The sequence below is a fragment of the Dendropsophus ebraccatus genome, chromosome 8 (assembly GCF_027789765.1).
Source record: "Dendropsophus ebraccatus isolate aDenEbr1 chromosome 8, aDenEbr1.pat, whole genome shotgun sequence".
In the NCBI taxonomy this organism is placed as follows: Eukaryota; Metazoa; Chordata; class Amphibia; order Anura; family Hylidae; genus Dendropsophus; species Dendropsophus ebraccatus.
Window position 1 is genome coordinate 74,964,616 of NC_091461.1, and position 24,673 is coordinate 74,989,288.

The 24,673-nt window shown below is 42.6% G+C and overlaps 1 protein-coding gene across 1 annotated transcript in view; it reads right to left on the bottom strand.

Annotated features, from left to right (window-relative positions):
• Window positions 1-24,673, bottom strand: part of CHAT (choline O-acetyltransferase) — a 65,755-nt gene that overhangs the window by 8,469 nt on the left and 32,613 nt on the right. Inside the window, exons 7-12 of the mRNA XM_069980692.1 lie at window positions 20,206-20,383; window positions 12,325-12,494; window positions 7,063-7,163; window positions 5,628-5,756; window positions 3,977-4,099; window positions 593-734 (exon numbers count right to left, since the gene is read on the bottom strand). Of these exons, the coding sequence (XP_069836793.1) occupies window positions 593-734; window positions 3,977-4,099; window positions 5,628-5,756; window positions 7,063-7,163; window positions 12,325-12,494; window positions 20,206-20,383 (843 nt within the window). The remainder of the gene's footprint in view (window positions 1-592; window positions 735-3,976; window positions 4,100-5,627; window positions 5,757-7,062; window positions 7,164-12,324; window positions 12,495-20,205; window positions 20,384-24,673) is intronic.

Sequence of the window (24,673 nt, forward strand, 5' to 3'; positions counted from 1 at the left end):
ATGGGTTTTCCGGGGATAAACTTTTTAAAAAAAATATAAATGGCAAAGTAACCCACCCTTCTCCATCGCTGCCAACTGATGGTGCTCAGACCCTGGTCCCCTGTGCTTTTTCTTGCTTCTGATGACATCAGGAACCTATAGGAAACCACTGCTTAGCTGATCACTGGTGCCTCATCCTCAACCAGTGATTGGCTAAGCAGGCAGTCTGCAAGGTCGAGATTTATGTACAAGCAGCATGTAGCAGAGAGGAACACAGCCATCAGAATGGCATCAGAGTGGGATGGGTGATTTTTTATTTATTTATTTTAATTTTTCTGTTCGTTTCTTTTTATTATTTTGGCAGCACCAAAGATGATTTCTAGAAAAATAGTTCATACTGGCCAACCACTTTAATGACCAAGCATTTTTTTCATTGTTGATTTCCAAGGTCCACAATTGTATATATAGTTATATATAGGTAGAGGTCCCCCTACCCAGGACTTCTCTCTGTTAGCCAGACGGGAGATTAAATGATCTAATTTATTGTAAATAGTAACTTTTTCCCCCCATTTTTATTAGTATGTTTAGTTATAAAATAGAAAATAATTTTTACCGGTATTGTAGTTTTACCATCCACCATTGCCTTTACAAATGCTAAAGCTTCAGCAGTGGATGATCTTATGTTGTCTACTCTTCCCATTCGAAATCGACGAATGGAGGCGCTTTCATATGTTGGGACAAGCTTCCTGTGACATCTACATAGAGGAGAATGAAAGAAAAATACAATAGCAGGTGAAAATTTTCTCGTTATTACCAATAGTGCTGTTTCTTTACTTAAAGCGAAACGTGCCATTAGGTACATTCACTTTAACCTGACCCACGGACGGGGGATTGCTCCCACTGGGGGCGTCCAGTCTCCAGTGCTTCTGCCCCGGCCCAGTACCCCTGGATAGAAAAGTGCCATAAACGGGAATTAGGCGTGGTTCAAAAAATGGACCATGTCACCGGCTTTCCTGTGACGGCGATGATCTATCCATGGGCCAGGTTAAAGTGAATGTACCTGATGGTAAATTTGCTTTAAGCACATCTAATACGTTTAGGTGGATACAATGTGACATCTATCTTCAGAAAACTCTGTTCTACCATAAATAAAAATACCCACTGCCTGGACTATTTAAAGGGGTACTCCAGCGTGGGGGCTATTTTTTGATCTGGCCCGGGAGGAGGTGGCTGAGAGAAAAGACGTCCACTCACCTCCCAGCGGCGGGTCCCGTATCGCGGCGCTCCGGTTCCCGTCCGCTTCCTGGCGTCTGACGCGGGCCCGAGACGTGACGTCTCAAGCCCGCTCAACCTGTCAGTAACAGAGGCGGGATCCGTTTCAAGTCCGCTCAGATCCCGCCTCTGTCACTGACTGGCTGAGCGGGCTTGAGACGTCACGTCTCGGGCCCGCGTCAGACACCAGGAAGGTGAGTGGACGTCTTTTCTCTCAGCCACCTCCTCCCCGGATAGATCAAAAAATAACCCCCACGCTGGAGTACCCCTTTAATGTAAGTTTTAATACCAGAAAAAAAAGGTTACAATTTTACCCAATCCATGTGCAGCCGGTCTAGCAACTACATTTCTGCACAAACATTTACAGAGGATGATATCTTTAGTTCCATAAAGTTGGATTTTTCTATCAAAAGTGGGTTATTTAATAGAGTTGTTGCATCTGTGCGTATGTAATCACTGACGGCCCGTACCCCCCTCCTCCCCCCCCCACACACACACACAAATCAGCATTACAAATCTCTGGCACTTTTTGCCACTAGTTTATTTGAAAGAAATTCTTTTTTAATGAACTACCCTTTTAATTCTTGACCCATACCCAAGTTTAGCTATGTTAGCTGAGATGAGAATACCCTTTTAAAATAATTGTGCAGTCCTGGTCGCATTATTGTTGAGCCATGTAATAGCCTCTGTAAATGGGTGGTGATCTTAGAGATTAGTACTTGTTTATAGCTTATCTTGGGCCATCTAATGCCACCTTTAGAGCAGGAGTAAACTAAAGGCCTTATTACACTAAACGATTGTCGGCCGTACTTGGCCGATATCGGCCGTTACGCCCGATAATCGTCTTGTATAATAAAAGGCAGCAATCAGCCGACATGAACGATGTCAGCTGATCGTTGCAGTTGTTTCTCTTTCAACATGTTGAAAAACAAATGACTAATATAGCAACGATCTGCTGCCGTCGCTCTGTGGAATATGCTATCTGCTATGGGCTGACTGGATGATCTAGCGATCACCTGGGCAGACCCTCCGCGGCCCTCTCTGCACTCACCCGTTCACTGCTGCCACGCGCAGTAGCGACGGCAGCGAGTGGGGAATAAGGAGCAAACAAGCGCTGACAGTCCTGTGTAATAGGGGCTTAAGATAAGTCTGTCCAGTCATTCAGGAGATTGCTTTTTTAGTTTTGAGTGGACACAGCGGATTTTCATTCTGCTGCAGAAACGTGCAGCCCTTTTAACCCCCGGCTGCCCACAGCCCCGGCCCGGAGCATACATTACATGCTCGGCGCCGCGGCTGTGTGAAGCTCCCGGCTCCCCTTTCTCCTCATCAGCCAATCAGTGCACGGCAGCATAGAACCTTACTATACCCGGATCTGCAGCGGATTTCGCTGCAAAACGCAGCGTGAAATCCGCAGCAGATACGGTACGTGTGAAGGCACCCTTAAACTGTTTGGGTCCGGCAATGTTCTCCAAACAAGATCGCTCTGCATTTGATTTCCTGCAGCTGCAGAAGATGGATGCCACCCTAGAACTGCCAGAAAAACATGGACACAGTCTAAGGGCCCTATTACACCAAAAGATTTTTTTGGGTCAAAGCCAGGAATGGACTATAAACAGGGAACAGGTAACAAAGGAAAGACTGAGATTTCTTCTCTTTTCAAATCCATTCCTGGCTTTGGCTTAAAAAATCTGTCAGATAATGTGTTGGTGTAATAGGCCCTTAGGGCTATGTTCAAACAGTGTAAAAAAAAAGAGAAAAGGCATCCACCTTTTCTATTTAAAAAGACATCCATTATTGCCACGATTTGATTGACTTCAATGCAATGCATTGAAGTCAATGGGATGACGGACGTTCACTGCACACAATGTATAAAATAACAAATGTTATCTGCACGGACGTTGAAATGATCATGTCAATTATTTTTAGACGTCTATTGCAGCGGACGTTATTTTTTTGTTGTTCACACAATTTTTCTTTTGTCACCATCCTTTCACTGTTTTTACTAATAAATTCAATGACTTTTCAATTGAAGACACACCCAAAGGCCAGTTAGTAAACCTTAACTAGAACTACAGGGGAGGGGTCAGAGCTCACAGCCGCACGCCGCGAGGGGCCCTGCCCCAGCGTTACCTCCCTGCCGCGATCTATAGCCAGGAAACCGGAAACCTGAGGCTTCCGGTTTCCATGGCTATCATCAGGGCTCTGCATCACGTTGCAAAGCCCCGATGGTTATCAGACAGAGAATTATCCCTTTGCAGAGGGAGAATTCTCTGTCTGGAGCCCTATAGATGCTGCATTCGTGCTGACCACAATATCTGTAGAGTTAACTGTTAGAACTGGAGCGCGGCTCTGATGCTGACAGTTGCAGCGGGTCCCCGGCTATCACTAACAGCAGGGAGGGACCCGCTGTGGATGACACAGGCACAGCTTCTGTGCCTGTGTTATCCTCGGCATAGGCTGCAGCAACGTTAATTTACTGTGTAATGGTGGGAGGGGGTTTAGTTATTTAATGGTTACTGTCCTTAAGAGGGATTTTCAAAGGTGAGAGTTATTGTATGTACAATCTGCTAAATACTGCACACTTTGTAGTTTAGAGGGCGGGAGTAATATAACTCCTTGGCATAGAATATTGATTTGTGCTCTCACCATGAACAATATTTAATACAGTTTACAACAAATAACCAAATAAGCTTTATTATTACATGTACATATATAGATAACTTACCTATAAAATGCCAATTGTAGAGATACCTGAATGAAAGCATCTGGACTCATTTTCTGCTTTTTTATGAATTCCTTTCCGTAACCTTGAAATCTATATACTGTGAAATCAAGATTATTCACTATCCTGCAAAAAGACAGATTAAAAGTACAAACACCTATTAAAAGATGCCTAGCTCGGAATTTAGTATTTACTATACACCTTTCACTGACTTGTATTACTTTATACCTATTATTTAACAGTTATTTAATAAGGTGGACCTGACAAGGCTTCTCATCAGGATTCTGGTCAGGGCATAGTAGAGCAATATATCTAAACTTGGGGGACCTGTACACAAAAGTTGTCATTGTAATAGAATGTCACTGAAACCATCAGGTCTGAGTAGAGTTAAAATATAGTAAAGCCTTGAGACGGGTCTGCTTGCGCTGTCTGTCCAGGGAGTCAGTTCTGGGATGTCTGCAAGGGACTGTGAGAAACATCAGCCCAGAAGTATGCCAGAGAAGCTTGGTTTGAGGGAGACTTTGAACTTTGAAGTGGTACTCCAGCCATTCATTTTATTAGATAATGAATAAAGTTGTCAACAATAAGGGCCCTTGCACCCTAATAAAAGCACGTGGATAACATGGCACGGATTCCGTCTCTCGTTCTCCCGCGATCCCGCTTGAAGTTCCGCTTATCCCATAGGCTCCATTCGATGGTCAGTCGTATTCCGTTGTCCGCCCAAAGAAGTGACATATCAATTGTTTGGGGGGATGGCTGAATCCACCCAAGCATAAAAAGAAGTATATGGGACAGATGGAGAGTCTAGCAGAAGTACTTACGGAATGCGTGGCAAGTTATCCGTGTGATTTCCTTAGTATGCAAAGGCCCTAAGACAAAAACCTGCAGGGGCTGGATTGTTATATTAAATGTTTCTGTTCACAAGAATAAGTCAACTTTAATATTATTTATACTGAAATAAATTACTAGAAACTATGTCAAAATAACTTCCTCCCCCCCCCCCAAAAAAAAAATTTTAAAGTGTCACTGTCCTTTTAACTTTCAAAAAATCTAAATCAACAATAGATGTGATATAAAGCAAGTTTAAAATATACGTTCATTATTTTCATTGTTGTTATAATGCTGTAAAACAAAGCTGAACTTACCAGAAATCCAGGTCCAGTCTCCCGAAGGCAGCTTTTCTGACTGCTGGTTGAAAAAACAGACTAATGACAGGAATTCCGGCCAGTATAGAGAGTCACGGCTCAATATGTCCATCAATCACATGACTGCCTTCTCTGTGAGCGCTCAGATGGCCTGGGAAACACAGGACTTCCTGTTTTCTGTTTCCTGTTTTTTGAGAAAAAACTGTCAGAAAACAGAAAGTGCTGTGTTTTCCATGATAACTAAAATAAATAAATAATGAATGTAAATTGCAAACTTGCTTTATATCACATCTACTGTTGATTTAGATTTTGAAAGTTATAACGACAGTGACACTTTAATTAAACACCCTCTATGCCACAAAATGATGGCAGTAAAAAAATTATTCTGCAAAAATAATCCTTCATACAGCAACAGAAAACACAACAGTGTCTTTTAACCACAGTCTCTTGTCCTGTAGCTACAGAGAATCTTTACATAAATGATACAATTGCGATAATAAAGTACATACCTTTGAAGTTTTTCAGCTGATGATGCCAAGTGTCCTTGAATTTCTGGGGAGCATTTCCATCGCAGCCTTCGAGGTGCAGGGAGTTCACTCACAGAATCTGCCCTTACAAGCTTTCTGGGACTGTTTTTCCTGTAAAATGCAGAAATGCAGGTATTAGACATATGGGTGACTTTTAAGCTCCAAGAATTGGTCAGGGTTAAAAAAGGTAAGATTGTATATCTATGTAGTCCAATCTCTTAAGTATTAGTGCATACCAATTTAATAATACTTGTACTTATACAGTAGGAATCGGTTATGTTAATGTGGTGTCCCAAGTGCTCAGTCATTCATGGAACACACATCCTTTTAACCAGATTGTAGCCCCTTAGCTAGTGAAATAAGCGGAGTATAATTTGTCTCCCACATTCAGTTGTTATTATATAAATGTTGCTCTCATTGTTAGGAAGACCACGGAGTTCACGTCAAGATTATATTTATTCTTCCACCTACAAAAACTTCAGATTTCAGCTTTACAATATGTGTAATACCTCTTATTCAAGCAAGAAACAAAGGGAAGAATTTACAAGACTGCAATTTGCAGTTAGCTGGTAATAAAAAAAAATATTTATTATAGTAAATGCTCATTATGTGTCCTAAATTTATGATTTATGGGGGCCTTATTCAAGGTAAGACTGTGTTCCCACATTGTATTTTTGCTCAGTATTTTGCAACCAAAACCAGGACTGCAGTACTAGCCGGATGATCTTCATTTGTGCTGAATTGGGATGCACCTGCATGCCCATTCACCATTGAAGACAATGGAGAGGCAAGTATCATGCTCATAGAAATAAAACACATAGGGAGGCATTTATTAAGTCCGGCGTTTTTTACGCCGGACTTAAAAATGCCCCCGCAGCTCCGGCGGTACGGGGATTTATGTAGAGGCGGACTGCCTCTACATAAATCCCGTGCGCGCCGTTGCGCACCGCTGAAAACCTACGCCAGCTGAAGACTGGAGTAGGTTTTCGGCGTACATTTGGGCGGAATGGATGATAAATCGCGCGGACTCTGAGTCCGCGCCCTCCGTTCCGCCCACTTCCCGCCTACTTTCCGCCCCCTTTCCGCCCCCTGGCGTACTCGGCGGAAAGTGCCGATTTGCGATTATTTTATTCGCAAATCGGCCATTTGCGTATAAAATAATACGCAAATCGGCACTTTCCGCCAAAAATCATCCGTCCGCCGGATGATAAATGTGGCCCATAAACAAACAGAAAACAGAACATCATACTACATGTTTTCCTATTGTATTAAATACATTTGTAAAAATTACATTCACAGTCATTCAAACATTGTAAAATGGAGATAAGCAAATGTAAAATGCATTGTAATAAACAAACTAAGTGTATAGTATAGTATCTCCATTTGTAAAATAAAAGCTTTGAGATGATGAACTCACATGTATTTCAGCAGGTGTTCTGTGCATTGTACAAGGACTATTCCATCAAAAGGTGAATGTTCACATATGGTTCCACAAACTCCATCTCTGCCCACAACAAACTAAAAAATAAAAATGAAAAACAAATGGAAAGCAATATGGTAGGTCCTCCGGGGCATTGTGGGCCCTATTGTACATGGATGAATTGTACCAATTACAGTAATTACATTTAATATTTGAAATAACCACTTTAGCTAAATGCTACTAGATAAATGCTGATCAAGTAAGTCTTGGTTTACTCTGCACATTTCCAATGATTGACAAGACACTGAACAGATTTACTTTCTCTTAACAAATTTTTTTAACTTATTGTTTGGGCTCGATTGCCTTAAGCTTAATTTATTTTTTTGTGTCTAGATCACTTTTTTAGAATGTGTAAAATCTATTTAACACGTCTTGCAAGAAATATAGCCTATCATTTTCCATGGTGAGCTGCTGAATAAATGGCGTGGGTGTGTGCTTCTCCCCGAGACTGAAGATTGATGTTCTGCAGTAATGGTATTTATGTCTTTTATATTAGACTCATTGTCTGACAATGAAAAAACATAATTCCTATTGAACTGCTGTGTTTCTCTGTCTCTTTTCTCAATGAGGCCCAATCATTGCTATTTATACAAAAAGCCCTACAGGGATTGCAGGATTTTTTTTTTTTTTACTGTTTGCATATCTGTTTGCTGTGAGCTTGATTTTATATTGTTTGTATGATATATGGGTTGTCCCACAACCAACGCTTATCATTAAGTTACAGGACAGCTCTGTAAGGACTAGCCTTGCACTTCAAGGCTATGTTCACATTATGTAAAAAAAAGGACGTATTTGGCAGACAACAGCCATTGTTATGAAACACGGCCATTGTTTTTACATAGTGTGAACATAGCCTAAGTGTGATTATTTTTTTTCCTATTGTCAGTTTTGGAAGAATTTATTAAAGCTCGCCACAATTTTATTCTCTAAATATTTGAATGTGGATACGGATCATGGTAATTTTTATCACTTTTCTATGTTAGGTAACATTTTTATTGCTCCCCCAAACAAATACCCCAAAATAAGCAAAACAAAAACCAAAATAAATTAATAAACAGGAACAGTTAAGGCCCTATTCCACCAACAGATCTGACGACAGATTATCTGCCAAAGATTTGAAGCCAAACCCAGGAACAGACTATAAACAGAGAACAGGTCATAAAGGAAAGACTGGATTTCTCCTCTTTTCAAATCCACTCCTGGGTTTGGCTTCAAATCTTTGGCTGATAATCTGTCATCAGATCTGTTGGTGGAATAGGGCCTTTAGAAAGAATCCTTGGCCCCTGGCCAATCAGCTGCTTGAAGGGGATAAACATATATCTATCTTTAGATAATAAGAAGGGAATACTAAATGGGCAGACTAGATGGACCAAGTGGTCCATGCCGACAATCTTCTGTTTCTATGTTTCCATGTCAGACACAGCTTCATACTTTTAATTGTGGCTGTGCCTAGGAGTATGGCTTTTTATAGCTTTGTCTTTGTTCACATAAATGTAAATGATCTGCAATATCACACTTAGGTTATGTTCACACAGCTTAAGTTCTGCAGTAATCACGGCCGTTGCAACATTAGTGCTGAACTTACGTTGTGCTATGGAGTGTGCAGCTCCGGCTGCACGCTCCATTGTGTGCAGCGGGGATATCTCATGCGGATACGGATGCGCCTGAATCAGAACTCAGTGGCGCTAAAGATCATCCGGCCGGGATGATCTCTTCTGAGGTTACGGAACGCCCGGTCTCTTACAAAATGTGAACATGGCCTTAAACTATAATTCAATGTTTACTTAAAGGAGGTGGGGTAGAAGATTATGTTCCTCGCTAAGGCTGGGTTTACATCAGGCAGTCCAGCGTCCTTCTTTTTGTCAACCGATGCCACAATTGATGGCAGAAATGCATCAGTTGTCATCAGTTTTCCTTTTTTTTACAATAAACATTAAGGATTTACGGCAGAATGCAGCAAGCAGCAACATTTAAGATAATGACTCTGGGCCACAGTGCTCATGGGGGTCTTATAGCTTAGCTTAGGGGATACGTGTTGGTATTTAGAATATCCCTTTAGGCCACATTCACACAAAGTATATTTTCATTAAATTACGGCTGTTGTTGCAGGTTTTCAACAGTGAAAGGTTATTTAATGACAGTGGCTGATTGCTTTAATTACTATGGATTCCATAGTAATTAAAGCGAGCGGCCGCTTTCATTAAATAACGACTGTTGTTGCATGAAATTGACTCCCAACGGACTATGGCTCTGGCCGGACTTTACATTGTCTGCAGTGGCCCGAATGTACCCGCATTCCAATTGCAAAGAAGTGATGTTCATCTCTGTAGCATCGCAGTACCAGCCGGGGTGAACTTCACAGACAGCAGCCATTATATTACATGGCCGTGTCACACAACGTCCTCTCTTACAGCATGTGAACGTGGCCTTAAAGTAATGCTATAAACCCAACTTACTCTCATTAGACACTTATTATGGGAAATGCACCTATAGTGAATTTTCCCTGCACTTACTACAGCATGATGTGTTCCGGTCTCTGTAAAGTTGGTGATGTCCCACCGCTACAGCAGGAGTCGGCAGTTTATGTGACGTGACATCACCAACTTTACAGAGACCTGAACACATCATGCTGTAGTAAGTGCAGGGAAAATTCACTATAGGTGCATTTCCCACAATAAGTGTCTATTAGTAATTTTCATAACTTTGTTAGGCAATAACATGTTAAAATTATTTTGCCCGCACTTGCCCTCTAAGAGTGTTGACTAGGTGGGGCTTTGTGGCTGTTGGGTTGTATTACTCAGCTGGGAAGAGCCAGCCTTTAAAATGACTCTGTACCCACAATCTGTCCCCCCCAAACAACTTGTACCTTCGGATAGCTGCTTTTAATCCAAGATCTGTTCTGGGGTCCGTTCGGCAGGTGATGCAGCAGTTATTGTTTTAAAAACGACTTTTAATCCGGAAGCGCTGTGTCTAACGGCCGGGGCTTACATTAGTATATGCATTAGGCTGGCACAACCTCTCCTTCCCTCCTCCCCGCCCTCCTCATCATTAGGAATGCTCCAGGCAGATTGCTTCCTATTGCCCTTCTGTGTGCATAATGAACATGGGCTGGATCGTTAAGACACCTGTGCAAAGTTCAAACAGCAGTTAATGTTCCTGGATCATTCCTAATGCTGAGGAGGGCGGGGAGGAGGGAAGGAGAGGTTGTGCCAGCCTAATGCATATACTAATCTAAGCCCCGGCCATTAGACACAGCACTGCCGGATTAAAAGTCGTTTTTAAAACAATAACTGCATCCCCTGCCGAACGGACCCCAGGACAGATCTTGGATTAAAAGCAGCTATCTGAAGGTACATGCGGTTTGTGGGGGGACAGATTGTGGGTACAGAGTCGCTTTAAGCCCTTTGCCTAGGTGACACTGTCCACTAATGAAATGAAGCGATTTTAGGGCAGAACGAAGACACAGACGTGTTTTATACAGGTATATATTGAATTTGCAGCATCTAAGCTTGTGGACGATTCAGAGAACTAAATATGGAGTAAGGGGAGTAAAAATATCACTTTAAGTTTAACGCTATGTTTACACACAGTATTTTTGCTCAGTAATTTGGTCAGTATTTTGCAACCAAAACCAGGAGTGGATTGAAAACACAGAAAGGTTATATTCTCACACTGTTGAAATTTAGTGGATGGAAGTAATTTAATGTCAAATGACGGATGTTATATCAAAACAACAGACTTTGTTTTCCAATATGGTAATTATTTTTCATTAAATAACAGCCATCCACTAAATTTCAACAGTATGTAAACATAGCCTTTGTGTGTTTCCAATCCACCGGTTTCGGTTGAAAAACACTGACCAAAATACTGAGCAAAAATACTCTGTGTGAATCTAGCTTAATGTGTGACGTCTTCTACAATTTCACAAGATTGAAGAAATTATTAAAGTAAAAGAAGGATTTTTTTTTCTTAAGTTTGGAATAGGGTCTGGAAACATTTTAATGAGCTTTCATATATACTATGCCAAGACTCCAGCCAGGTCTAAGGGGATCACATCTGATTACTTCACTAAGTTTGTAGTTGAGAACAGATGGATGTGCTTTTTAGCCACGTGAAATCCCAGAGGTTCAGTTTGCTGTATCCATGTTTGCTCTGAAACATCTGCATATTTTCTTGTTTTTTTAATCAGATATCTGATAAGTCCAGAATTAACTGGTTGATAAAACTAAGCATATATAAGAGTACATTAAAAGGTTACTCTGGCAAAATTATTTTTTTTTTCAAATTGACTGGCGTCAGAAAGTTCTATAGATTTGTAATTTACTTCTATTTAAAAATCTCAAGTCTTCCCTTATCAGCTGCAGGAATTGGTGTATTCTTTTCAGTCTGACACAGTGCTCTCTGCTGCCATCTCTGTTCATGTCAGGAACCGTCCACAACAGTAGCAAATCCCTGTAGAAAACATTTCCTACACAGCTCCTGTCACTGACGGAGGTGACAGCAGAGAGCACTGTGTCAGACTTAAAAGAATATACCACATCTTGACAGACAATGGCCGTTGTTCTATTGAAACCAATGTAAATGAATGGATGCTGAAAACAATGACAACTATGTCCGTAGTTTTCCCAATCATTTAAATAGTGTGAACATAGCCCTAGGCCATTTTTACACAACGTATGTTTAGCCTAAGATTTACGCTAAACATACATTGTATTGGAATGAATGGAATGCTGGCCGGAGCATATACACACGGTACACGCTCCGGCCAGGATTCCATCCGTGCACACGAAAAACTAACATGTCAGTTTACTGCGGCTGCTATTCATTGAATAGCGGCTGCACAAAACAGTCAGTCCACACAAAAGAGCGTGTTGCTCCATTGTGTGCAGCGGTGAATTGGGATACGGGCGCACACAGGGGCTGAATTCACCAGAAATGAAGATCATCCGGCCGGTACTGCAGTATCAGCCGGGAAGATCTTCAATAACACACAGAATGGCCAGTGTTATACACCTTGTGAACATGCCCTTAAGCTGTATAAGGTTAGTAGAATGTAGTCTGAGATAGCTGCAGGAAATAACATTCAATAATATGTTTTAGGGAAAGATGGCAGGATGTCCTCAAGACCAGAGGTGTGGAAATAGCCTTTTTAGTTCATGCAGTACAACACATTAGTCACCCTAGGTATTCTGAAATTACCTGCATTGGTTTGTCATACCATCGATTGGCTCCATTCTTGTCATAACCTCCACCATGTAGAAGCTGTTGCGCCCTATTGGCATCATTAAGCTCTACGCCTGTTGGCGTATCCAAGCAGACAAGACACATACATCGCTCTATCATATCTAGAGAGTCACGGTTTGTGGAATCTGTGAAATACATATCAGTTGAGTTAAGCAAAGACTGTGAAGATGACAATAGAAGTAACAGCAAAGGATGTTATGTCCCACATTAGCCCCCATGCAGGGCCGTATTTAACAGCTGCTGCTGCCCTAGGCACAAAACCTAAAGACGCCCCATCTTCACTCACTAATAAGCATTATGATTTTCTAGTTTCTGAACATCATATTGATATCTGATCAGTCTTAGCCCGAGTTCCCACGGGAACGAGAGGTGGGAAACTAAAAAATAGTTGTATCCTTCCCCCTGCTCCCTGCCCCCCTGCAAGGTTCTGCCCTAGGCACCGGACCATGGGTGCCTAGTGCTAAATATGGCCGTGTCCCCCATGGTCCACAATGCTTTACTAGTAGCTATAGACACAATTTCATGTTTTTGATGACATACTGTACATACAGCCTTCAGTCAATTTTGAACATCTGACATTTTGCTCCAGATTTCTTTATTGTGTAGTAAAAAGTAGTTTTTTACATTCATTGGCTAATCACTGGCTTTATTACAGAGGACGATATTATCCTACTTACTTCATCTAATAGGGCCCCTAGCCTCCATACCTTATACATACATAGGTGATAATGGTTGACAATGCTTTATATGTTCTTTGTCTGAGATAGTGGATAAGGTGAGGGCCTTATCCAAGATAATAGATAAGGTTGGTAACTCCTCCATGAAGAATTCTTTATAGTCTTCAAAGAACATATATATATATATATATATATATATATATATATATATATATATATAAATATATATATATATACACACACACACTACCGTTCAAAAGTTTGGGGTCACATTGAAACGTCCTTATTTTTGAAGGAAAAGCACTGTACTTTTCAATGAAGATAACTTTAAACTAGTCCTAACTTTAAACAAATACACTCTATACATTGCTAATGTGGTAAATGACCATTCTAGCTGCAAATGTCTGGTTTTTGGTGCAATATCTACATAGGTGTATAGAGGCCCATTTCCAGCAACTATCACTCCAGTGTTCTAATGGTACAATGTGTTCGCTCATTGGCTCAGAAGGCTAATTGATGATTAGAAAACCCTTGTGCAATCATGTTTAAACATCTGAAAACAGTCTAGCTCGTTACAGAAGCTACAAAACTGACCTTCCTTTGAGCAGATTGTGTTTCTGGAGCATCACATTTGTGGGGTCAATTAAACGCTCAAAATGGCCAGAAAAAGAGAACTTTCATCTGAAACTCGACAGACTATTCTTGTTCTTAGAAATGAAGGCTATTCCATGCGAGAAATTGCTAAGAAATTGAAGATTTCCTACAACGGTGTGTACTACTCCCTTCAGAGGACAGCACAAAGAGGCTCTAACCAGAGTAGAAAAAGAAGTGGGAGGCCGCGTTGCACAACTAAGCAAGAAGATAAGCACATTAGAGTCTCTCGTTTGAGAAACAGACGCCTCAGAGGTCCCCAACTGGCATCTTCATTAAATAGCACCCGCAAAACACCAGTGTCAACATCTACAGTGAAGAGGCGGCTGTGGGATTTTGGGCTTCAGGGCAGAGTGGCAAAGAAAAAGCCATATCTGAGACTGGCCAATAAAAGAAAAAGATTAAGATGGGCAAAAGAACACAGAAATTGGACAGAGGAAGACTGGAAAAAAGTGTTGTGGACGGATGAATCCAAGTTTGAGGTGTTTGGATCACAAAGAAGAACGTTTGTGAGATGCAGAACAAAATGAAAAGATGCTGGAAGAATGCCTGACGCCATCTGTTAAGCATGGTGGAGGTAATGTGATGGTCTGGGGTTGCTTTGGTGCTGGTAAGGTGGGAGATTTGTACAGGGTAAAAGGGATTCTGAATAAGGAAGGCTATCACTCAATTTTGCAACGCCATGCCATACCCAGTGGACAGCGCTTGATTGGAGCCAATTTCATTCTAAAACAGGAAAATGACCCTAAACACACCTCCAAATTGTGCAAAAACTATTTACAGCAGAAGCAGGCAGCTGGTATTCTATCGGTAATGGAGTGGCCAGCGCAGTCACCAGATCTGAACCCCATTAAGCTGTTGTGGGGGCAGCTTGACCGTATGGTACGCCAGAAGTGCTAATCCAACCAATCCAACTTGTGGTAACTGCTTCTAGAAGCGTGGGGTGCAATTTCTCCAGCTTACCTCAACAGATTAATAGCTAGAATGCCAAAGGTGTGCAATGCTGTAATTGCTGCAAAAGGAGGATTCTTTGACGAAAGCAAAGTTTGATGTAAAAACAATGTTATTTCAAATACAAATCATTATTTCTAACCATGTCAATGTCTTGACTCTATTTTCTATTCATTTCACAACGTATGGTGGTGAATAAGTGTGACTTTTCATGGAAAACACAAAATTGTTTGGGTGACCCCAAACTTTTGAACGGTAGTGTATATATATATATTTTTTTATTTTTTTTTATTTTGTAATTTTATTGCTGTATGTTGTGTTTACACGAAACGATTATTGTTTGAATTTTCACGATAACGATCGCATTTGAGCGATAATCGGCTCGTGTAAACGCAGTAAACGATCAAGCAACGAGCAATAAATCGTTCATCGTGATCTTTCAATAAGTTCTCAAATCCTCATTGGTCGTTTACTGAAAATTTGCAGATTGCTTCGTCTAAACCAGTGATTTTCAACCAGTGTGCCGTGGCACACTAGTGTGCCGCGACACATGGTCGGGTGTGCCGCGGGGAAAGTTCCCCAAACTATGGTGCCCCTGCAGATCGCTCCACTGCTGCTGTCCGCCTCACCTACTGGCCACCTGTTGCGCCCGGACGTGCTCCAGTAGGTGAGGCGGACAGCAGCAGTGGAGCGATCTGGGGATGGGGGAGAGAAACAGCGGAGAGAAAAGTTTGGTGGAGAGAAGTATGGTGGAGAGAAGCATGGGGGAGAGAAGCACAGGAGAGAAGCAGGGGGGAGAAGTATGGTGGAGAGAATCAGGGGGAGAGAAGTATGGTGGAGAGAAGCATGGGGGAGAGAAGCATGGTGGAGAGAAGCATGGTGGAGAGAAGCATGGTGGAGAGAAGTAGGGGGGAGAAGTAGGGGGGAGAAGTATGGTGGAGAGAAGCACAGGAGAGAAGTATGGTGGAGAGAAGCATGGGGGAGAGAAGCATGGTGGAGAGAAGCACAGGAGAGAAGTATGGTGGAGAGAAGCATGGGGGAGAGAAGCATGGTGGAGAGAAGCACAGGAGAGAAGTAGGGGGGAGAAGTATGGTGGAGAGAAGCACAGGAGAGAAGTATGGTGGAGAGAAGCATGGGGGAGAGCAGCACAGGAGAGAAGCACAGGGGGGAGAAGAAAACAGGCCCAGGTTTCACACTGAGTGAGTATAAATACATTTAGAATCTATATTAACTATATGTATACTATGTACTGTTTTAGTGTCATTTTGTGCCATTTTGGTTGGTGGTGTGCCCCGGGATTTTTTAAGTATAAAAAGTGTGCCGCGGCTCAAAAAAGGTTGAAAATCACTGGTCTAAACAGTCTTTCAATCTTAAATTGATCGCAATAATGTTTTTTTCAAGTGATATATCGTTCCATCTAAACGCTGATAGTTATAAAAAACACATTGTTATTTCGAAAGCGTTAGATTGGATGAATTATGGCTCCATGTTAACGTACTATTAGCATCTGCAATATACAGCAATTCACTTCTTTTCCTCTTGTTGCTAAATTCATGGTATTTTACTATGCATCACTTAGATGTATGTGTGAAAGTCCTAAACCTGGCCTGTATTAAAGGGAGATCAGTAGGTCACTGCATGCTGCAACTACACTATTGATTAGCTGGTAAATGTAGTAAATAAATACATTATTGATCATTTATTAATACTATGTCCTTAGTTCACTTTTGTTCTGCTTTCTCATCATTCACCAAGCTTACCCTTGTTTTGTGTGTTATGGCTTGTCATGTTAACAGATGAGCTCTAGGTACCTTATACATTTCAGAGAGTGATTGAATTGGATGAAAAAAAAGTTATTTTTATGTTATGATTATATTTGGGATAGATTTACTTTCTGGATCCTTTACTGCCTGACTTTTATTTCTATAAGTCCAGTTTTTTTTCAGTATGACTTTTACTAGATAACCTGGTTATGCTGTGTATGTGTTAGATTTTTTTGTGTGGTGTATACAATACTTGCTGAAATGCATAAGTATCAATTGAAAAAAACATGAAACACTTCTAAGGCTGGGTTTACTCTAGCTTTATTCTCTCTGGCACAGTTCAGTTTAGATGTTGCATTTTTAAAGTACACAAACTGAATCTAAGGCAGGGGTCCCCAAACTTTTTACACAGGGGGCCAGTTCACTGTCCCTCAGAGCGGTGGAGGGCCGGACTATATGCTGTTGCTGTATCTGGTCCCCGGGGAGCCGTTCCCACTGGAGGATGTCTCTGCCCATGAGGAGGAAGTGGAGTGGAGGATCATACTGCTCGTCTGTCTCTGGTCTGGAGGAGGAGTATTGGGGGTGGCTTAGGATGGTGGATATGTAGTTCTACCTAAGCCACACAGGAGCATGCTGGGAGTTGTAGTTCTACCTCAGCCACACATGAGCAGTAACACACAAACACACACACTCCATTCGCACACACACATTCTGCTAACACACACATTTTCACTTCACTACAACACAGACATACACACAGGGAGGTATCTAGGTTTTTTTGGCAATAGGCAAATCTTGATAAAAGCATCCCTATTGTCTCACTGTGGTGTCCCCCCATTGTAATAATGTCTCCTTGCATTTCCCCCAAAGTAATAAAGTCCCCTTGCATTTTTCGCATAGTGATAATGTCCTCCTGCATTGCCCCAACACACAAAAAAACCCAAACAAAACATACTTACCTAATCCTGGCATGGAGCCAGCCTTTCTCTCTTCTGGCTTCTTCTCACCTCTCCAGCCGCCGGAGGGAGCCCCCAACAGGCGCAATGACGTCAACACTGCCAGTGTCGGAATGGGATACCTGGGGCCCACCAGAGGAAATGATCCTTAGGGCCCACCAAAAAAGAATCAGTAAAATGCAACATACTGACCCGGCCCTATTCTGGATTCATCTGGATCTGCCTTGTCCCCCCACTCAGAGCAGGCTGGGGCTCAGAGATAGCATTCTACTGACTGACTGTATATACTGGTAGTTTGTGCCCATATGATGCAGCTGCACCCCATATAATCATTTTATTACTCTCTTCATCCTCCTGCCCCCCATCATCATACTACCCCCCTTCTTTCTCCTGCCCCTCCATCATCATACTACTACCCCCTTCATCCTCCAGCTCCCATCATCATACTACCCCCTTCTTTCTCCTGCCCCTCCATCATAATACTACCCCCTTCTTTCTACTGCCCCTCCATCATCATACTACTACCCCCTTCATCCTCCTGCCCCTCCATCATCATACTACTACCCCCTATATCCACCTGTCCCTCCATCATCATACTATAACCCCTTCATCCTCCTGCCCCTCCATCATCATACTACAACCCCTTCATCCTCCTGCCCCTTCATCATTGTACTACTACCCCCTTCATTCTCCTGCCCCTCCATCATCATAATGCTACCCCTCCATCATCCTCCTACCCCATCATACTACTACCCCCTTCATCCTCCTGCCCTTCCTTCATCATAGTAGTTCCTCTCTCAACCCTTTGCCCCTCATCACCATACTACTGCCTCCATCATTCTCCTGCCCCTCCACCTGTATTTAAAACAAAAAACAGCTATACTTACCTCACCTGTATGGTTCCTCTTGTCACTCGCACCAACAGGGGGCGGGGCTTCTCATAGCAGGGGCAGGGCTTCCCTGGACATGGTTTCGACAAAAGGGCCTGACACCTGCCGCAGCATTCGACGCTGGGGCCCACTGAGGACAGACAGCATCACTCTATTGCTGTCTGGGGGCCCCAGCTGCTGGACGGTCAGTGGGAATGGGGGAGGGGCCCAGTCCAACACTGATTACTGCGCCTGCTGGAGGATCCCTCTGCTGAGAGGCTGATGTGGGAGGTGAGATCCGGGGGGAAGGGGCCGCCCCAAGGAGTGGGGGGTCCGAGGTCCATTGTACCTGCCGCGGGGGGGCGTTGCTGTTGCTGGTTGCGATGATGCTGTGAGTCTGGGTGGCCGGGCGCCCCCTAGAGGAGGTGGAGAGAGGGAGTTTCTGCCACACCGAGGCGGGGGAGAGATAAACGGCCTCAGAAGGCCGCATGAGGCCCGCGGGCCGTAGTTTGGGGACCCCTGATCTAAGGTATCTATTCGATGCCCATTCATTTCTATGTATTTTTATTGTGCCCCGTTTGTCATACCTGAACGTTTTTTTCTTCTAACATTATAGTTAATGAGGACGGATCTAAATAGAAGGCATTTACATCTATTTGCAAATTATCAGTTTTGTCACTGAGCACGTGCAGAAGAAGTGAGAAACCAAAGGAAAAAAATAAATAAACTGATACGCAAACAGATGCTGACTGAAGCAAACTGATGTCCAAAGTCACTTTTTTTAAGCCAAAATGCAAACGGACTATTAAAAAAATTAACATTTTGCAATCAGTTTGCATGTCTGCTCCTCGGTTTATGCTTATCCCTTCAATTAATATAGACGGATCCGTTAGCAAGTAAGAAAAACGCTAGTGTGAACCCAGCCTAAGAGTTCTAAATCTTATCTCTAAATTATAAGGACATCTGTCAACAAATATGAACTATAATCATATCATATAAAGAAAATTCGAAATATAATAGAAAAAAAATATGTTCTTCTAAGCATGCCGTTCAATTCCATCTCCTTGTTGTAGTATCTTGTTGCGTCTCCTATTTAAAACAAATATGTCTAGGTTTAAAATGAGGCATAATTGTTCGACTAACTGTGAGTCTATACGTTGAAATAGGAGATGAGCAAATTTACAGTAAATTCAGGTTCATAAAACCTTGAACGCTCTGCATTTGACTGGTGGCTGGAGAAGATAGATGCAGCCTATGGCTATGTTCACACTACGTATGAGACCGGCCGTTCCGTAACCCCGGATCATCTCGGAGCTCTGCGGCCGGATGATCAGAGCTTCTAATAGCACACAGTGAAGCAAGCGGCCGGAGCCGCTTGCTTCACTGTGTGAACTGACAGGTCTTTCTGCGGCCAGAATTCACAGAAAACTGACCTGTCATTTATTCGCGGTGCCGCATAGATCCCGGCCGGAGCATATACGATGTGTGTACGCTCCGGCCGGGATCCCATTGAAAGTAAGGTTATGTTCCACCCCGCAAAACTACGGCCGTAGTTCTGCGGCGAGAACTATGGCCGTAGTTTTACGTAGTGTGAACATAGCCTAAGCCTGTATCTATGTTTTCCAGGCAGCCCTAGGGCTCTATCCATGTTCTCCAACAACCGGATGTCAAATGAAGAGCGTTCAGGGTTTTGCTAACATCCATACTGCTCATCTCCAGTTGCAATCTGTAGGCTTGTTAACAAGGCTTCTAGCTTGTCCTCTTAACCCAGCATGTAGACAAAGCAGTGAATTATGTGGTACTGCAGCTTTGATTCCACAGAGCCAACTATTGCTTTCTTTCCACACGCCCCCTACATTAGGCACTTTGGGCTGTATATAGGTTTATTTACATAAATGTTATGCTATCAGACTGGTGGCACAGAAACAAATTCTGGCATTCGCAGACCCAGCTTTGAACAGTAGTTTACCTTTCATTAACACTTCCCTGGCCTGTGCCCATTCTGCTCTCCCATCTGATGTTAATAATCCGATTGGTGGAAGCCGCTCGTCTTCATTTTCTGCCATTCTCACTATTTTCCTAAGCTGAGTGAATAGGTCACCTTCACTGAGACGGCGGAAGTTAATAACAACATCCAACACAAAAAACTGTTGGGACAAAATGAGACAAAATATTAAAGGCAAAATACAAATACTGTGACATATTTGACAGATTTTTAAAATCTTTTTCAATGTCTGGAAAAATACAGCCAGCTATTTGCACATGTTCTCTATCATTTCCCATATTGCTAGACCTACAGTATATTGCCCTTTGCCCTCCACAAACTGGATTAGATTCAGATTTTATGTAATGGACGCCACAGCCGAACTTTTGGCCATCCTGCTCTACTTGTGTCACAGACTTCAAAAAAATTACCCCAATAACGCCACAGTGAAGAATGATGGTGATGCTTTTCATCAACAGGGACTAAAAAACTAGTCCGTCATACTAAGAATCTGTGGCATGACTTGAAGATGGCTTTACACCATTGCTACTCATCTACCGTGAAGTTGGAGCAGTTTTGCCGTGAAGAAGGAGCATAAATCTGAGGGGGACATTTATTAAAAGTGGCACACTTGTATCTAGGCCCCATTTCCCTTTCCAGCCCCAATCCAGCTGGATTTACTAAGTGGTGCATGCAGAACCTGCACCCACCCTCCTGAATAGGCGTCAGTTACCACCATGATCCCACCTGCTAGCATGGTAAATCAAGGGGCGGGAGGAGGCCACATATCCTCCCGCCTTGCTGCTCATCACGCTTACAGCTAGTGTACAGAGAAAGTAAGAATCCGTGTCTTCGCTGTGGCATATGCCAGGTAGTACTGACATCCGCTTATACTTATGCACATCTACAGTGCCTGTGTTTTATATCCTTTTGCTAATGTCACAGTAAAAAAAAAAGTACAGACAGTAAACTATTTGTCATACAAATACAATACAGGATGGAAAAATTATAATAATTGTGGCAATATAATGTGTGTGTGGGTCCAGAATAGCCCCCTGGCTCCCTTGTATGGAGGTCTGACCCCTCCATGGTCTCTTACTTGTCTCTTACCCTGTGGATAGGGATCAAGTTCGTTTAAGGTGGACAACCTCTTTACATTTATAGATAGAAAAGACTATTAAAACGTGCAAGCAAAAAGTAGCATCAAAAGAGTAGAAATTTCGACACCAAACTGTACATAACAAGGTGCTTACACTGTAAGGTAATTGTTAGGTCAAGGAGACACATGGTGCCTTTCATATATCCATCTTTCCAGGGTGTGGAGAAATGCTTTTATTCTCTGGCACAAGGAAGAGGCTTTTCCAACTGCAGACTGGAATGCCTTCTCTCTCCCCCTCCCTGCTTGACTGACACCTGAAAGCTGAGCCCCAAGCAGGGTCGGGTATGGAATGGGAGGAAGTAAGGAGGTGTTACAGCCTGGCACATTTCAGGAGCTCAGGAAAGCCTCTCTGACTCTTCTTACTATGTATTTATCTAACAGATTTACTTTAAGGCCATGTGCTCACTGACATTGACCGTTGTTTGTTTGTCAAACAATAGCCACTGTCTGATGTGTTCACACAGCTGATACTGCAGTATCGGCCGGATGAACATTTTATTCTAATTGGAATGTGGGCACATTCGGGTGTGCCTACAATGCAATTGGCCATTGACCACGTTGTGAAGTATGGCCAGGAGCCGTACTGTGCTACAGTGTTAGCACAGATTACTTTCTATGGCCAATGTACTTGGAACTGCACCCGTAGAAAATAGACATGTATTATGGTGCGTTTACACGGAGATTTATCTGACAGATTTTTGAAGCCAAAGCCAGGAACAGACTATAAACAGGGTGCAGGTCATAAAGGAAAGACTGAGATTCCCTGTCTTTTCAAGTCCATTCCTGACTTTGGCTTCCAAAATTGGTCAGATAAAACTGCCTGTGTAAACGCACCATTAAATTCTGGTGCATTTACACAGAGAGATTTATCTGACAGATCTTTGAAGCCAAAGTCAGGAACAGAACACAAACAGGGAACAGGTCATAAGGAAAGACTGGAATCTGTCCTTTATTCAAATCCATCCCTGGCTCTGGCTTAAAATATCTGTCAGATAAATCTGTCTGTGTAAACGCACCATGAGGGTGCGTTTACACAGAAAGATTTATCTGACAGATTTTGAAAGCCAAAGCCAGGAATGGATTTAAAAAGAGGATAGATCACATTCTTTCCTTTATGACCTGATCCCTGTTTATAGTCTGCTCCTGGTTTTGGCTTCAAAGATCTGTCAGATAAATCTGTCTGTGTAAACGCACCATTAGAATAGACAATTAGTATTAGTAATAGACTATTAGGGTACGTTTACACAGAAAGATCTATCTGACAGATTTTGGAAGCCAAAGCCAGGAATGGATTTAAAAAGAGGATAGATCACAGTCTTTCCTTTATGACCTGATCCATGTTAATAGTCTGTTCCTGGTTTTGGCTTCAAAGATCTGTCTGTGTAAGCGCACCATTAGTATTAGTAATAGACAATTATTTTCTGCAGCTGTAGTGAACAACGACCATAGCATACAGGGTGTAGCTAACGTCTCCTGGGCCCTGATGCGAGAGGTCAAGTTGGGCTCCCCCCTTTCATGACCAAGTGATGCTACTGGTGTGTGTATATATATATATATATATATCACCATAAATATTACCACCATACTGTTACTAACAAAATCCTGTATACTGAGTCCAATATTGCCAATAAAACCAGTATATAAGAAGGAAATATTACCGCCACACCACAGCCACTACCATCACCACCATATTGTTACTGACCAAATCCAGTATACTACGACTAGGGATGAGCGAACAGAACCGTATCGAACCAGATTCGTTCCGAACTTAGCAAGAAGTTTGTTACGAATCTGGTGAAAATAACAACGGCGACGCAAAATTGTACTTTTTTCACAGAATAGACAAGGATACAAGGGATTATTACTCCTATAATCCCTTGTATCCAGGTTTTCTCTGAATATCAAGATGTGTGACATCACCCCTGTTGGGGTGAGACCTTAAATTAGTCTCCTCAGATATACCTGGGCGCTGCCTAATCAAAAATGTAATGTGACAGCTGTCTGTGAGTATTAACCACGACACATGAAAGCAACTTCAGAGTTTAAGCTTATCAAATTTATTACGGGAAAATCAGTTCATATCTTTACAATAAGGTTCAAAAAATAGGAGAACTCCGATAAGCCGCAACAACAAAAAGTTGAAAAAAAAAAAAAGTAAAAAAAAAAAGTCCCATCTCTGTCCGAGAAAAAAAAAAGGCCCATCGGCTGTCCCATCACTGCACAGTTGTGTAGAAAAAGTTTGACGACTCATTGGGATTCTTGGTGTCCAAGACTGTGCACCCCGTGCTGATGTCTGGTCCTTTAATTATGAGCAAGGGCAGTACATGTCTGTTAGTGCCCATTGGGTCAACATTTCCCCAGAAGATCACCAGAAAGTTAGCCCATTCTTGCCACTGTCATCTCCCCGGTGCTTTATGGGGCCAGTTCTACAAAAGTTCTGCCTCCACCAGCTTGCAACCATCCACTTTGACTGCAGTGTAACCTGCCCCAGTGTCTTGTGACCAACAATGTCAGGCCCGGCGCTCTCAGGCTGTCCTCCATTTTGTGAGCCTGGGTGAACGGAGCCACAGTGGGCAGGAGCTCCTCCGGACCATCAGGGAGGAGATATATGAATGGCTGACCCAAGCTCAACTAACGGTAGGAAGTGTTGTAGCCCACAAAGGGAGGAACCTTTTCTCTGCAGAGCAGCAGGGAGGGCTGCGTCATACACCTTGTATGGCACATGTGATAAACCTCATAATGCACAGGTTTCCTCGAACACGTCTTGCCAATTGTTGATCCCTCTTGAGGACGTGACTCTGTGAGCAGGCATCAACGACATCATCCCACTCGTCCGTGTTCTTGAAAGTGCGGTGAACAACATCATCAGCTAGGATTCCCAGGCCACCACTCCAAGGCTGAACATCCTCCTCCATGAATAGTCTGTTCTTGATCATACTGGCCTGGGTGCAATCAGGTACTGCCTCCTCCTTAAATAGTCTGTTCTCAATCATACTGGGCTGGGTGCAATCAAGTGGTGCCGCCTCCTCCAATAGTCTCTTTTCAACCATACTGGGCTGGGTGCAATCAAGTGCTACTGCTTCCTCCTCCGTCAATTGTCTGTTCTCCAATACACTGGGTCCAATACAGTACTATTACCACTGCTGGTTTCACTGTCAAATGTCTGTTTTCCACCCTACTGGGTCCAAATACTTTGTGTCCTATGTTTCGTGTTATCACTTACACCTTGGCTAATTATTTTTCACTATTTTTGCACTTTGATTTTTTCCACTTTTTTCATTGTAATAGCAACTG